At 40.8% G+C, this 14,823-nt stretch overlaps 1 protein-coding gene and 1 long non-coding RNA gene across 2 annotated transcripts in view; one reads left to right on the top strand and one right to left on the bottom strand.

Annotated features, from left to right (window-relative positions):
• Positions 1-5,581, bottom strand: part of LOC133550032 (B2 bradykinin receptor-like) — a 93,315-nt gene extending 87,734 nt beyond the window's left edge. Inside the window, exon 1 of the mRNA XM_061896028.1 lies at positions 5,423-5,581. Coding sequence (XP_061752012.1) covers positions 5,423-5,442 — 20 coding nt within the window. The 5' untranslated portion in view covers positions 5,443-5,581. The remainder of the gene's footprint in view (positions 1-5,422) is intronic.
• LOC133550035 (uncharacterized) overlaps positions 1-14,823 on the top strand; it is a 262,035-nt gene that overhangs the window by 132,247 nt on the left and 114,965 nt on the right. The window lies entirely within an intron of this gene.

The raw sequence follows: 14,823 nt of genomic DNA, 5'->3' as shown, positions 1-14,823 counted from the left end.
AAACCCATTCAAAGCCAAATTTTCACAAAAAATGCAATTTTTGCCTCTTTGAGCTGTAATTTGCCCCCCTTAAAATGCTTCAAAACTCACCAAACTTGGCACACACATCAGGACTGGCAGAAATTGCGATTTAATGAAAAAAAAAAAATAAAAAAATCAAAATTGCGCTCTAGCGCAATTTTTGAATAAAACACAGAAAAAACTGCTTCCAGGAAGAAAACATAGACAAAACTGCTTGTAACTTCCGGTAGGAATGTCGGAAAGACATGAAACAAAAACTTCTATGTAGGTCTTACTTAGACCTACATTTTAATAATCGACAGCTAGCAGAAAAAATCAACAGGAAGTTGGCAATTACCCCTTCAAAATAAAAGTTTTGTGAAAAAACGTCACCTTTCTTCAAAAGTTATCTCCTCTGAGCGCGTTTGTCGTTTCGGCTTCAAACTCGCTCAGGAGAGAGTTTGGACCCTTCTGAATAAAAGTATAGATCAAAGTTTTGATAAGTTTTAAGGTTTTGATTTTACGCGCCTTCAAAGACGCCTTGCGCAAAGTTTCCTAAAAAATGTCATTTTTGCCTCTTTGAGCTGTAATTTGACCCCCTTAAAATGCTTTAAAACTCACCAAACTTGGCACACACATCAGGACTGGCAACAATTGCGAGCTAATAAAAAAACCAAACCCCGAAACTCAAAATTGTGCTCTAGCGCCCCCTAGGAATACAACACAGACAAACTGCTTCTAGGAAGAAAACAAAGACACAACTGCTTGTAACTTCCGGTAGGAATGTCGTAGAGACATGAAACAAAAACCACTATGTAGGTCTGACTTAGACCTACATTTGAATAATTAACATACTTTGGCAAAAATTAACAGGAAGCTTGATATTTTCACTTCAATACAACAACTGCATTACTTTCACAATGCATTAAATAGTGGCAGCAAGGCTTCTCCTGCCGTGGGGCTCGGGGACAGCAACCCAAGGCGCGCTCGCACCTTCGCACCCTAATTTGACCCCCTTAACATGCTTCAAAACTCACCAAAATTGACACACACATCGGTATGGAGCGGCAGACCAACTTATTAAGCAACCAAACCCCAAAAATTTAAATTGCGCGCTAGCGCCTCCTAGGAAGAGACAAAAAACAGACTGCTTGTAACTTCCGTTAGGAATGTCGTAGAGACATGAAACAAAAACCTCTATGTAGGTCTGACTAAGACCTACATTTCCAATTAAAAGGTCTATACCCAAAATCAACAGAAATTTAGCAAAAACTCATTCAAAGCAACATTTTCGCAAATAACGCTATTTTTGCCTCTTTGAGCTTTAATTTGACCCCCTTAAAATGCTTCAAAACTCACCAAACTTGGCACACACATCAGGACTGGCAGAAATTGCGATCTGGTGAAAAAACCAAACCTTAAAACTCAAAATTACGCTCTATTGCAATTTTTGAAAAAAACACAGAGAAACTGCTCCTAGGAAGAGGAAACGGATACAACTGCTTGTAACTTCTGGTAGGAACGTCGGACAGACATGAAACGAAAACCTCTGTGTAGGTCTCACTTAGACCTACATTTTGATAGGTGGCATCTTTCAGTTAAAATCAACAGGAAGTTGGCAATTACCCCTTCAAAATAAAAGTTTTGTAAAAAGCCGTCACCTTTTTCCAGACAAAACTGCTTGTAACTTCTGTTAGGAATGTCGTAGAGACATGAAACAAAGACCTCTATGTTGGTCTGACTTAGATCGGGACTCGGGACACGGCGGCGGCGGCCAACGGCGGACCCGACCAACGCTGCTTGCAGCTTTAATTCTTATTATTATTATTGTTTATTCCGCACCTTCTCACCCTAATTTGACCCCCTTAACATGCTTCAAAACTCACCAAAGTTGACACACACGTCGGTCTACTGGGACACCCCAACATATTAAGCAACCAAACCCCAAAAATGAAAATTGCGCTCTAGCGCCCCCTAAAAGGAAACAAAAAACAGACTGCTTGTAACTTCCGTTAGGAATGTCGTAGAGACATGAAACAAAAACCTCTGTGTAGGTCTGACTGAGATCTACATTTCCAATAAAAAATGTCTATACCCAAAATCAACAGAAATTTTGCAAAAACTCATTCAAAGCAAAATTTTAGCAAAAAATGCTATTTTTGCCTCTTTGAGCTGCAATTTGACCCCCTTAAAATGCTTCAAAACTCACCAAACTTGGCACACACATCAGGACTGGCAGAAATTGCAATCTAATGAAAAAAAAAAAAAAAAAAACTCAAAATTGCGCTCTAGCGCAATTTTTTAATAAAACACAGAAAAAACTGCTTCCAGGAAGAAAACACAGACAAAACTGCTTGTAACTTCCGGTAGGAATGCCGGAAAGACATGAAACAAAAACTTCTAGGTAGGTCTGACTTAGACCTACATTTCGATAATTGACATCCTTCGGCAAAAATCAACAGGAAGTTAAAAATTGCCCCTTCAAAATAAAAGTTTTGTGAAAACCCGTCACCTTTTTCAAATCGAAACTCCTCCCAGTGCGTTTGTCGTTTCGGCTTCAAACTCGCACAGGAGAGAGATTGAACCCTTCTGATTAAAAGTATAGATCAAAGTTTTGATAAGTTCTCCGGTTTGGATTTTACGCGCCTTCAAAGAACCCCTGCGCAAATTTTCCTAAAAAATGTCGTTTTTGCCTCTTTGAGCTGTAATTTGACCTACTTAAAATGCTTCAAAGTGCAAGTTAAAGCTTTGTTATGCAGACCGAAAGCCATTTATCAACAACATCCAGAATCGCCGATCTGTAATTTCACCCCCTTAACATGCTTCAAAACTCACCAAATTTTGCACACACATCAGGACTGGCAATAACTGCCAACTAACAAAAAACCAAACCCCAAAAATCGAAATTGCGCTTAGCGCCCCCTAGGAAAAAACCCAGACAAAACTGCATGTAACTTCTGTTAGAAATGTCGTATAGACATGGAATAAAAACCTCTATGTTGGTTTGACTAATATCGGGACTCGGGACACGGCGGCGGCGGCGGCGGCGGACCCGACCAACGCTGCTTGCAGCTTTAATTATTATTATTATTCTTTCTTTCTTTATTCCGCACCGTCGCGCCCCAACATCACCCCCTTAACATGCTTCAAAACTCACCAAACTTGACACACACGTCGGTCTACCGTGACACCACAACATATTAAGCAACCAAACCCCAAAAATGAAAATTGCGCTCTAGCGCCCCCTAAAAGGAAACAAAAAACAGACTGCTTGTAACTTCCGTTAGGAATGTCGTAGAGACATGAAACAAAAACCTCTGTGTAGGGATGACTTAGCCCTAAATTCCATAATTGTATCTTCTGGGGCCAAAATCAACAAAAAATTTTCAAAAACCCATTCAAAGCCAAATTTTCACAAAAAATGCAATTTTTGCCTCTTTGAGCTGCAATTTGACCCCCTTAAAATACTTCAAAACTCACCAAACTTGGCACACACATCAGGACTGGCAGAAATTGCAATCTAATGAAAAAAAAAAAACTCAAAATTGCGCTGTAGCGCAATTTTTTAATAAAACACAGAAAAAACTGCTTCCAGGAAGAAAACACAGACAAAACTGCTTGTAACTTCCGGTAGGAATGTCGGAAAGACATGAAACAAAAACTTCTAGGTAGGTCTGACTTAGACCTACATTTCGATAATCGACATCCTTCGGCAAAAATCAACAGGAAGTTAAAAATTGCCCCTTCAAAATAAAAGTTTTGTGAAAACCCGTCACCTTTTTCAAATCGAAACTCCTCCCAGTGCGTTTGTCGTTTCGGCTTCAAACTCGCACAGGAGAGAGATTGAACCCTTTTAAAAAAAGTGGTCGAACAAATTTTTGATAAGTTCTCCGGTTTGGATTTGACGCGCCTTCAAAAAACCCCTGCGCAAAGTTTCCTAAAAAATGTCTTTTTTGCCTCTTTAAACTGTAATTTGACCTACTTAAAATGCTTCAAAGTGCAAGTTAAAGCCCTACTATGCCAAGCAAAAGCCATTTATCAACAACATCCAGAATTGTCGATCTGTAATTTCACCCCCTTAACATGCTTCAAAACTCACCAAATTTTACACACATATCAGGACTGGCAAAAACTGCCATCTAATAAAAAAACAAACCCCAAAAATCTAAATTGCGCTTAGCGCCCCCTAGGAAAAAACCCAGACAAAACTGCATGTAACTTCTGTTAGAAATGTCGTAGAGACATGAAATAAAAACCTCTATGTTGGTTTGACTAAGATCGGGACCCGGGACACGGCGGCGGCGGCCAACGGCGGACCCGACCAACGCTGCTTGCAGCTTTAATTTTACTTTTGTTGCTGTATGTATAATACCACCACTAAAGTGACAGCTGGTTGCAGCAGCGTTGTGCTGTTTTATGTCTTCCCTTGTTTTTGTGTGTTATTATTACCTTTTTGGTTCAAACCCCTTGAAGACTGCGCAAGAGGGGACACTTTCGTGACTTTTGCGCTACTTTTGTGGTCTTTTTGAATCTGCACTGCGACGACTTAATTTCGCTGCTACTTGATGAATAAAAGTCAACAAGTGCATCTAGAAAATATTCACACAGCTTTACTTTTACATTTATTTTTGTCCTTAAAATTTACAGGCAGTGCTCCATAATGACAATGCGAACAAAATTGTTAATTTTCTTTATATTTGCTAATAAAAAAAAACTACAAAAGTCACAGGTACATAAATAATTATGTGAAAACTTTTGCTCAATACGTTGTTGACACACCTTTGGCAGCAATTACAGCCTAAAGTCTTTTTGAATACGATACCAATATTCTTGGCACACCTATCTTTGGACAGTTGTGCCTATTACTATTTGCATCACATCTCAAGCTCCAACAAATTGGATGGTTTTCAGATAGTAGTGTAATAGTAATATAATCGTATAATTTGCCTATAAAATTGTTATAGGTGCCAAGTGCTACATACGCTTCGTCATATTTTGATGTGTAAAAAAAGAGCATGTTCCCCAAGGTCACAGGCCCGTATCCTAACTTTTATGCTATAACCTTATCATAAACTTACTAAGCCCCGTCTTAAACTGACCCAATCTAACCATACCCTAACGACAATGGTTCGGCGAATCATTCTATTGCCTAACCTTACAAAATTATACTACTTTTATGTCAAATTGTCAAGCCGAGATCACCAGTAATGAACTACTATAAGACTTGATGAAAACTGGTGGTTTACTAGTTTAATTCTGCATAAAGTATCGTCTATCTTAGAATTGATCAGGTGTAGTTTTTTTAATCAAACCTGCAGGATTTTGATAGTATACTTTAAGGACTTTTAGGGACTGTATGCACCAGTATAATTTAAATAAGCATGACGTATGAATAAAATGTAATAAAAAAATAAAAGTTTACCTCGTAGTTACAGCAGCCATTTCCTACTGAGTACGTATCTCCAGATGTGAAGTGTCTAGTTGTCCGCCTGCACTGTGCACCCAGCTTCCTTGTTTCTCCGCCTATCCTGGGTCTGACTTGCTCTCTTTAAGGAAATCAGAGCTGAAGTGGTGTCAGCCACAAAGCCTTACATCAGACTGTTGGTCTTCCTCTTAGTACCACCCTCTTAATTGCCTATAATATATATATTTTTCCAATTTTTTTAACTATGCAGCAATTCACATTAAAAAAGTATTAGTGATCTTAGTGATATCACATTCACTTTTTCCTTCAACAAGAACTACTAATTATGGCAGACTTCATGAGAGCGAACCAACATAAACAAACACTGTACAATGTCTGCTCTCACTGGGTTGACGACTGACGACATCCCGTATGGATGGCGAATTAACCGTAATACTTCAAAGGGTTAAAAAAAAGGTGGGTGCTAACAAGCGTCTTTTCATGTCTTTCTGGCCATTTCTAAAGCTAAGTTGGCGGTCAAAGGTGACCAACTTCTCGGTTTATGGCCAAAAGTAGGTCCATAACGTTAGTACATCCATCCATTCATTCATTCTCAAAATGATATTACTCATCTCATCATATGAAATAGAACTTACTTCACCAATTGTTATCTATTTTTATTATGATCACTAATGGAGTATATTTTCAATAAATTGAAAACAGAAAGTGAACAAAAGTTTTAGCAACTATTATGTAAAAGAAAAGGGGTTGGATTAAATAAGCTCTGCGGGGCGGCATAGCTCTGTTGGTAGAGTGGCCGTGCCAGTAACTTGAGGGTTGCAGGTTCAATTCCCGCTTCTGCCTTCCTAGTCACTGCCGTTGTGTCCTTGGGCAAGACACTTTAACCACCTGCTCCCAGTGCCGCCCACACTTGTTTAAAATGTGACTTAGATATTGGGTTTCACTATGTAAAGCGCTTTGAGTCACTAGAGAAAAGTGCTATATAAAATATATAAATATTCCTTTTCGAACATGTTGAAAAGAGAAACGGGAAATTGTGATGTATCATGTTGTATGCATGCATGTTCAAAATAAACTCAACTCAACTTATAATAAAAATATCACTAATACTTTTTTAATGTAAGGTTATGACATTACGGGGGCGGAACGGCGTAGTGGGTAGAGCGGCCGTGCCAGAAACCTGAGGGTTGCAGGTTCGCTTCCCAATTATATTGACAATCCATCAAATTGGATTGTTGTCATCCAGAAGTTTTCTGTACGTTGCTGCATTTATCTTTTTCTAATCCATTTAAATTGTCTCCCAGATCCTACCGCTGAAAAACATCCCCACAGCATAATGCTGCCACCACCATGTTTCACTTTAGGGATGGTCGCTACAGAGACATTTTCTCTCATAGTCTGAGAGTCTTTCTGTTGAATTTTGGCAAACTTTTTACTCAGAAATGGCTTCCATCTGGCCACTACAACATACAGGCCTGATTGGTGGTTTGCTGCAGAGATGGTTGACCTTCTGGAAGGTTCTTCTCTCTCCCCAGAGGAATGCTGTAGCTCTGACAGGGTGACCATCGGGTTCTTGGTCTCTTCCTTGACTAGACTAAGATGAACGCAGCAAAGTACAGAGACATCCTGGGTGAACACCAATGATTCCTATCCAACCTGAAGGAGCTTGAGAGGTCTTGCAAAGTGGAATGGACTATATTGCCCGAAGAGAGGTGTGCAAAGCTTGTGGCATTGTATTATAAAAGACTTGAGGCTGTAATTGTTGCCAAAGGTGCATCCACAAAGTATTGAGCAAAGGATGTGATAACTCATGTACATGTGATTTTTTTTTTTTTCCATTTTTAATACATTTAAATAGACCTCCTTTTTAGACCAGTTGATCTGCCGCTTCTTTTCTTTCTCCTATGTCACCCCCTCCCTTGTGGAGGGGGTCCGGTCCGATGACCATGGATGAAGTACTGGCTGTCCAGAGTCGAGACCCAGGATGGACCGCTCGTCGGGACCCAGGATGGACCGCTCGCCTGTATCGGTTGGGGACATCTCTACGCTGCTGATCCGCCTCCGCTTGAGATGGTTTCCTGTGGACGGGACTCTCGCTGCTGTCTTGGATCCGCTTGAACTGAACTCTTGCGGCTGTGTTGGAGCCACTATGGATTGAACTTTCACAGTATCATGTTAGACCCGCTCGACATCCATTGCTTTCGGTCCCCTAGAGGGGGGGGGTTGCCCACATCTGAGGTCCTCTCCAAGGTTTCTCATATTCAGCATTGTCACTGGCGTCCCACTGGATGTGAATTCTCCCTGCCCACTGGGTGTGAGTTTTCCTTGCCCTTTTGTGGGTTCTTCCGAGGATGTTGTAGTCGTAATGATTTGTGCAGTCCTTTGAGACATTTGTGATTTGGGGCTATATAAATAAACATTGATTGATTGATTGACATTCAAACAACAACTACAAAAAACTTTTCACATTGTCATTATGGGGTTTTGTGTGCAGACTTTTGAGGGGAAAAAATGGATTCAATTAATTTTGGAATAAGGCTGTAACATAAAATGTGGAAAAAGTGAAGCTTTGTTAATACTTTCTGGATTCATTCATCCTATCTTATCCTAATGTAGTGCTTCTCAGTTATTTTCTGTTGCATCCCTCCTAGGAAGAAGAAAATATTTTGTGCCCCCCCCTGGCCCCACTCTCAACCGTGACTATGAATAGTATAATTTTTCTATAACATTGTTATAAATATACCTCTGCATACCATTGTAAGTTCAAACCACACACTGGCCTTTCCTCATCTCCCACCATGGTTACAGTGAAGCCAAGGGCTACATACGCTTCCTCATATTCTGATATGGAAAGAAGAGCATCTTCTCCAAGGTCAGAGGCTTGTATCCTAACCATTCTAACTTTGTCACCCTAAACTTACTGACCCTAACCTTTCTAACCCTCTTTATACCCTAACCATACCATGACCTTACTAAGCCCCGTCTCAAGCTGACCCGTACCCTTCGACAATGGTTCGGCGAACCATTCTGATGCCTAATCTTACAAAAGTATAATACTTTTAAGTCAAATCGTCAAGCCGACATCATAATAAGACTTGATGATAACTGGTGGTTTACTAGTTTAACTTTGTATAAAGTATAGTCTATCTTAGAATTGATCAAGTGTAGTTTTTTTTTAATAAAGCCTGCACGATTTTGATAGTAGACTTTAAGGACTTTTAGGGACTGTATGCACCAGTATTGTTTAAATAAACATGACGTATGACTAAAATGTATTAAAAAATATATATATAATGTTTACCTCATAGTTAAAGCAGCCATTTCCTACTTAGTACGTAAGTCCACATGTGAAGTGTCTAGTTGTCCGCCTGCCCTGTCCATAGAGCTTCCCCGTTCTCCGCCTACCCTGTGTCTGGTTTGCTCTCTTTAAGGAAATTAGAGCGGAAGTGATGTCAGCCAAAAAGCCTTACATCAGTCTGTTGGTCCTCCTCTAAGTACCGTTCAAACCGTAATTGTCAGACGTCAACACATCTTGTGAGGTATGTTCTTTCGTTTCTTGATGACTGAAGAACAATATGTTTGGGTAAATCGGCAATAAAATGAAAGAAATATTGATTACACCTTTGATCAGCACACCATGGACATTCAAAAAAGAAGACTGTCAGCCATCGGAAAACATAAAGGACTATACGTTGCGCCTCATCTCCTGTTATTACTTTACCAAAGCATTGTTCAACCCATCCTTACCTACTGCTCCACATGTTTTTTCACCATGCTTTCTGTAACCAACCGGACCAAACTTGCACGCATTACAAACATAGCAGCTAAAATCATCAGCCTACAGTACCCACACCCAACATTTCAGATTTAAACCACAGGTCCATCATTCGACTGGCAAACACGATAGTCCAGGATATCAGTCACCCACTACACAAATACATAATCCCACTGTTACGTTCCACGTAGTGTTGGTGTGTTGTTTGTGTTTCTTCTTCTTTCGTTTGAACAGGTCACACTCAACCACGACCTCTGCTGCCAATCAACCGGTTTCTGTTCCCAGCTGTTCCTTATTTCACCTGGTGATCAACCAGCTAATCCCGGTCCACCATTCATCCTCCTGTGCTGCTTTAAATCACCTGCTGACCACTGGCCAGGGGAATTCTTATCTGACATGCTGTCTGGAGTTCTGAGAGACCCTACTTTGTCTTTGGCGGCACTTTTTTTCTCTTCAGTTTTTTTTGGACCTTTCAACCTTTGTGAGTATCTGCAGGCTAGTCTTGGGAAAGGTTAGACAGAGGCCTCTATACACTACACACGTGGGATAAATGTTTGTGTATAGAGACACCAGGCTTAGTGGTCACCCTTGTATGTTTTGGACCCCCTCTTTGGTTAGAGTAGTCAGGTTTATGCTAATTAAAAAGCTTTAGTTAGTCAGCTTACCTTTCTTTTCTAGAGGTGTATTTTGGTATGTTTTGTTCAATTCTTTGACAGCACCAGTAGACCCAAGCTAGGCTAGCGTTGTGTCCTTGTTGTACCCGCCCCACCACCTGGTCACTTTTCAATACACTAGTTTTTGTTTTCAATTCTTGGCTTCAGTGTCTTTAATTTACAACTCATTTGATTTATACACTTTTATGTTGCGTTCCCCTTTGATCCCTAGACTTCGAGCCATCTGGAACGTAACACCCACTACCATCAGGGCACAGGTACAGAACCATAAAATTCCGGAGGGCCCGCCTCGGGAAAAATCTTATCCCTGCAGCTATAGCCGCCCTTAATCAGGCCTGGCCGACCCGTCTGACAAAGCCTGTTAATGTTTTGGTCATGTATGATGTCTTTTTGTTATTTTTGTTTTGTGATGTGTTATGTCTATATGTTAAAATGTACGGCAGTGAAAATGAATTTCTCCAACGGGGACCAATAAATCTAAATCTACATACAGAATCCTGAGAAATGCTGAGTGTTATGCATTGACTATGTAGCTCTACCGAAGATGTCGTGTTCCCTCTCTGTTGTGCTTTGGTCAGTCTTCAGGAGTTGAGTAGTTTTAGTTTCATGATTGAGCATTTACCAGGCAGGCCTAGTAAATTACTATCACTCGAGTCCGAGTGATGGTGGTTAAAATCTGATGGTTAAAAAAAATATGCACTTTTGCTTCATGCAGACCACGCACGACCAGAGTAGGCGGGGCTTGTTGACAGAGCAAAAATACCTAATAGAGAGTTTGACGGAGGCAGATTCCTACCACAGTAAATTAGTGAAGTGAATAATATTTATATAGCGCTTTTTCTCTAGTTACTCAAAGTGCTTTTACATAGTGAAACCCGATATCTAAGTTACATGTGGGTGGCACTGGGAGCAGGTGGGTAAAGTGTCTTGCCCAAGGACACAACGGCAGTGACTAGGATGGCGAAAGCGGGGGTCAAACCTGTAACCCCTCAAGTTGCTGGCACGGCCACTCTACCAACCGAGGTATACCGCCCCGACAACAAAGTTCTGCAGAACAGTGATTTTTTTTTTTACGAATAAGTAGATGTTATTACTCTTGGTGTTAATGTTTCGCCGTGTTTGTTGCATCTTCGTTCTTGTTTGATTATTAAAAAGTGTTGATCTGGGTGGTGTTCTGGCAAGTAGAGGAGCAAAGTTGATTTACAGTATTCTCAATGTCCATTGTTTTATTCATAGTTAGTGTTGTCAATCCCACATTTTGTATCGCCATGTATATTCTGAGTGTCTTATTCAATGTGTCTAATTTAACTAAACAAACCATTTAAGAAATGAAATACACTTTTTTTTTTTTACTGAATTGCATGCCAGTCACAATGTACATACAACTAGAGCATGTGGGTATTACCGAATATTGAGGAAATATAAACGTTGCTCCTCTACTTCCTAATGATCACTTTTGAATCATCACTGCTCCTCCATCGTCAAGCATGAACGTGATCATGAGTGATCGTTCTCAGCCGTTAAAGGGGAACATTATCACAATTTCAGAAGGGTTAAAATCAATAAAAATCAGTTCCCAGTGGCTTATTTTATTTTTCGAAGTTTTTTTTCAAAATTTTACATCTCCCGGAATATCCCGAAAAAAAGCTTTAAAGTGCTTGACTTTCGCTATTTGCGATGCCACTATCCATTTCCCTGTGACGTCATACAGTGCTGCCAATACAAACAAACAATGGCGGATACCACAGCAAGATATAGCGACATTAGCTCGGATTCAGACTCGGATTTCAGCGGCTTAAGCGATTCAACAGATTACGCATGTATTGAAACAGATGGTTGGAGTATGGAGGCAGATAGCGAAAACGAAATTGAAGAAGAAACTGAAGCTATTGGGCGAATAACTATTGACGCTATTCGGCCATCTTTGCGTTAGCATCGCCGGTAAAATGTACAGACCAACCGATCAGGACTTTCGAATTGACACTGGATCAACTTAAATCTGTTGATTGGTAAGTGTTTGTTTGGCATTAAATGTGGGTGGAAGGAAACGCTGGATGCAAATACAACTACAAATGTACATACAGGTAGCCTAAATAGCATGTTAGCATCGATTAGCTGGCAGTCATGCCGCGACCAAATATGTCTGATTAGCACATAAGTCAATAACATCAACAAAACTCACCTTTGTGATTTCTTTATCGTTGGGAATGCATCTGCTTTGAGTGTCGCAGGATATCCAGACATTCTTGTCATCTCTGTGCCATCTCTGTCGTAGCATCGCCGGTAAAAACCAAACGAGGGACTTACGCATCTCTAGACACTGGAACAACTTAAATCCGTCGATTGTTAAGTGTTTGTCTGGCATTGAATGTGGAAGGAGGGAAAAGCTGGATGTAAATATAGCTACAAATGAGGCATAACGCACACCGCTAGCCTAAATAGCATGTTAGCATCGATTAGCATGGCATGCTAATCGATGCACATTCTACGTAAATCAACTTGAATCCGTCCCTGATCGTGTTGTTACACCCTCCGACAACACACCGACGAGGCATGATGTCTCCAAAGTACCGGCAAACAGTCGAAAAAGCGGAAAATAACAGAGCTGATTTGACTCGATGCGTGTGATGTGGTAGGGAAAAATGGCATTGACGACCGATGTGACGTCACGTTCTGACGTCGTCGTTCAGAGAGCGATAAACTTAAAGGCGTTTAATTCGCCAAAATTCACCCATTTAGAGTTTGGAAATCGGTTAAAAAAATGTATGGTCTTTTTTCTGCACCATCAAGGTATATATTGACACATAAGTCTGGTGATAATGTTCCCCTTTAACATTTGGACAAACAACGCTGCTTTTCAACCATTAGTGCTAGTGCACACTGAAACAAAACTTTGTTTTCAAGTTAGCATCGATTTGCAGTTTGGGAGTCGTCCATAATTTGTGGGAACCACTTCGGAAGTGAATGACCACGACAGAGTACAGAAAGTGCGGTCGTGAAATCATGTGGCTAAGATGCTTCAAAAAAGCCTCTTAATACATTTGATGAATAATTAAACAGATCTTTGACTCATAGAGGGTGTCTCTCAGAAGTTGGTTTTCACCTCGTTTCTTTAGAAATGGCGCCATTAAACTAGAGACTTCCTGTCGTTCCGCTGGGTGGTTTGTTTTCTCTTTCTTTTCCCCAGTTGTAGCTTGAGATAAGGAACACAATCAAAACTTCACAGTTGGTAAATCCTTTGGGTGATTGAGTACTTTGTGTGTCAGTCGAGTGTAAGTCCCAGAATAAACTAAACGAAACAAAAACTTCAACTCCATAGGACATTTCCCTTAGAGCTTAATTCATTGCTTGGAAAGTCAAATACCTAAACAATGGAACATAAATCGTTACGTAACGCATGTACCATGGACTCAAGCATCCACTCACTGACCACAACATTAGAAACAACACCCGTTGAATGAGGTAATTTATAAAAGTGTCCCGAACACCATACTTCCTTCACTTAGAAACTTTTTCCACTTTACCTAATGTTCTGCACACATTTACTCCCACCTTGCTTCAGGCTGACTCGACTTGTGGAGCAAACTTGTCCCTGTCCCCGATCGGGATGGTCCCACTATGGACTGGACTCTCCCTATTATGTTAGATCCAATATGGACTGGACTCTCCCTATTATGTTAGATCCAATATGGACTGGACTCTCACAATATTATGCTAGATTCACTCGACTTCCATTGCAACGGTCGCCCATGGGGGGGCCCCACATCTGCAGTCCCTTCCAAGGTTTCTCATTGTCCCATTGGGTTGAGTTTTTTCCTTGCCCTGATGTGGGATCTGAGCCGAGGATGTCGTTGTGGCTTGCGCAGCCCTTTGAGACACTTGTTATTTAGGGCAAAATAAGTAAACATTGATTGATTGATTGATTTATTTGTGGTTCTGTACTTTGGTAGTTGTAACTCACTCATAATAAGCTCATAAACAATTGTGCTTTTAAACAGTGGTGGCCTTAGGTTGTTGTTAATGTACACCAGGTGTGTCCAAAAGTGAGGCCCGCAGCTAATAGTTTACCGGCCCGCCACAAATTTTGGAAATGCAATTGCAAAAAAACCAACAAAAAAAAACATTAAAAAATGTAGAATGAGGTGAAATCTAACAAGAAAAAGTTGCAAGTTTTTTTGTATTTCTTTATTTTTCTTTTTTTTTGCCATTGCTCAAAAAAAAAATCAATGTTATAATGAACTATCGACCTATACAAGGCTCCATCCATCCATCCATTTTCTACCGCTTATTCCCTTTCAGGGTCGCGGGGGGCGCTGGCCCCTATCTCAGGTACAATCGGGCGGAAGGCGGGGTACACCCTGGACAAGTCGCCACCTCATTGCAGGGCCAACACAGATAGACAGACAACATTCACACTCACATTCACACACTAGGGCCAATTTAGTGTTGCCAATCAACCTATCCCCAGGTGCATGTCTTTGGAAGTGGGAGGAAGCCGGAGTACCCGGAGGGAACCCACGCATTCACGGGGAGGACATGCAAACTCCACACAAAGATCCTCAGCCTGGAATTGAACCCAGGACTGCAGGACCTTCGTATTGTGAGGCAGACGCACTAACCCCTCTGCCACCGTGAAGCCCTATACAAGGCTTCAATTATTTCAAATATTTCACTTTATGTGGAAAATTTTGCATATGTTGTGTGGTTGCCGTACAAAAACCAACGTTTTCTTTGACAAGAGAGCATAGAACCAACAAAATAATATTTTGTCAAACGTACGGCCTAGGGAGGCGTTCTGGTGGCATCCTGACCAGATGCCCAAACCACGTCATCTGGTTCCTCCCGATGTGGACAATCAGTGTTCAAACTTGTCTATTAAAACCATGTCCCCCCGGGGATCCATATTAGGTGGCATTTTATTTACTCTGACCCTGAACGGGACAAGCGGT

Source organism: Nerophis ophidion, linkage group LG03 (genome assembly GCF_033978795.1).
Source record: "Nerophis ophidion isolate RoL-2023_Sa linkage group LG03, RoL_Noph_v1.0, whole genome shotgun sequence".
Classification (NCBI taxonomy): Eukaryota; Metazoa; Chordata; class Actinopteri; order Syngnathiformes; family Syngnathidae; genus Nerophis; species Nerophis ophidion.
Note: the sequence above shows the minus strand (reverse complement) of the source record. Positions and strands in the feature narration are given on the sequence as shown.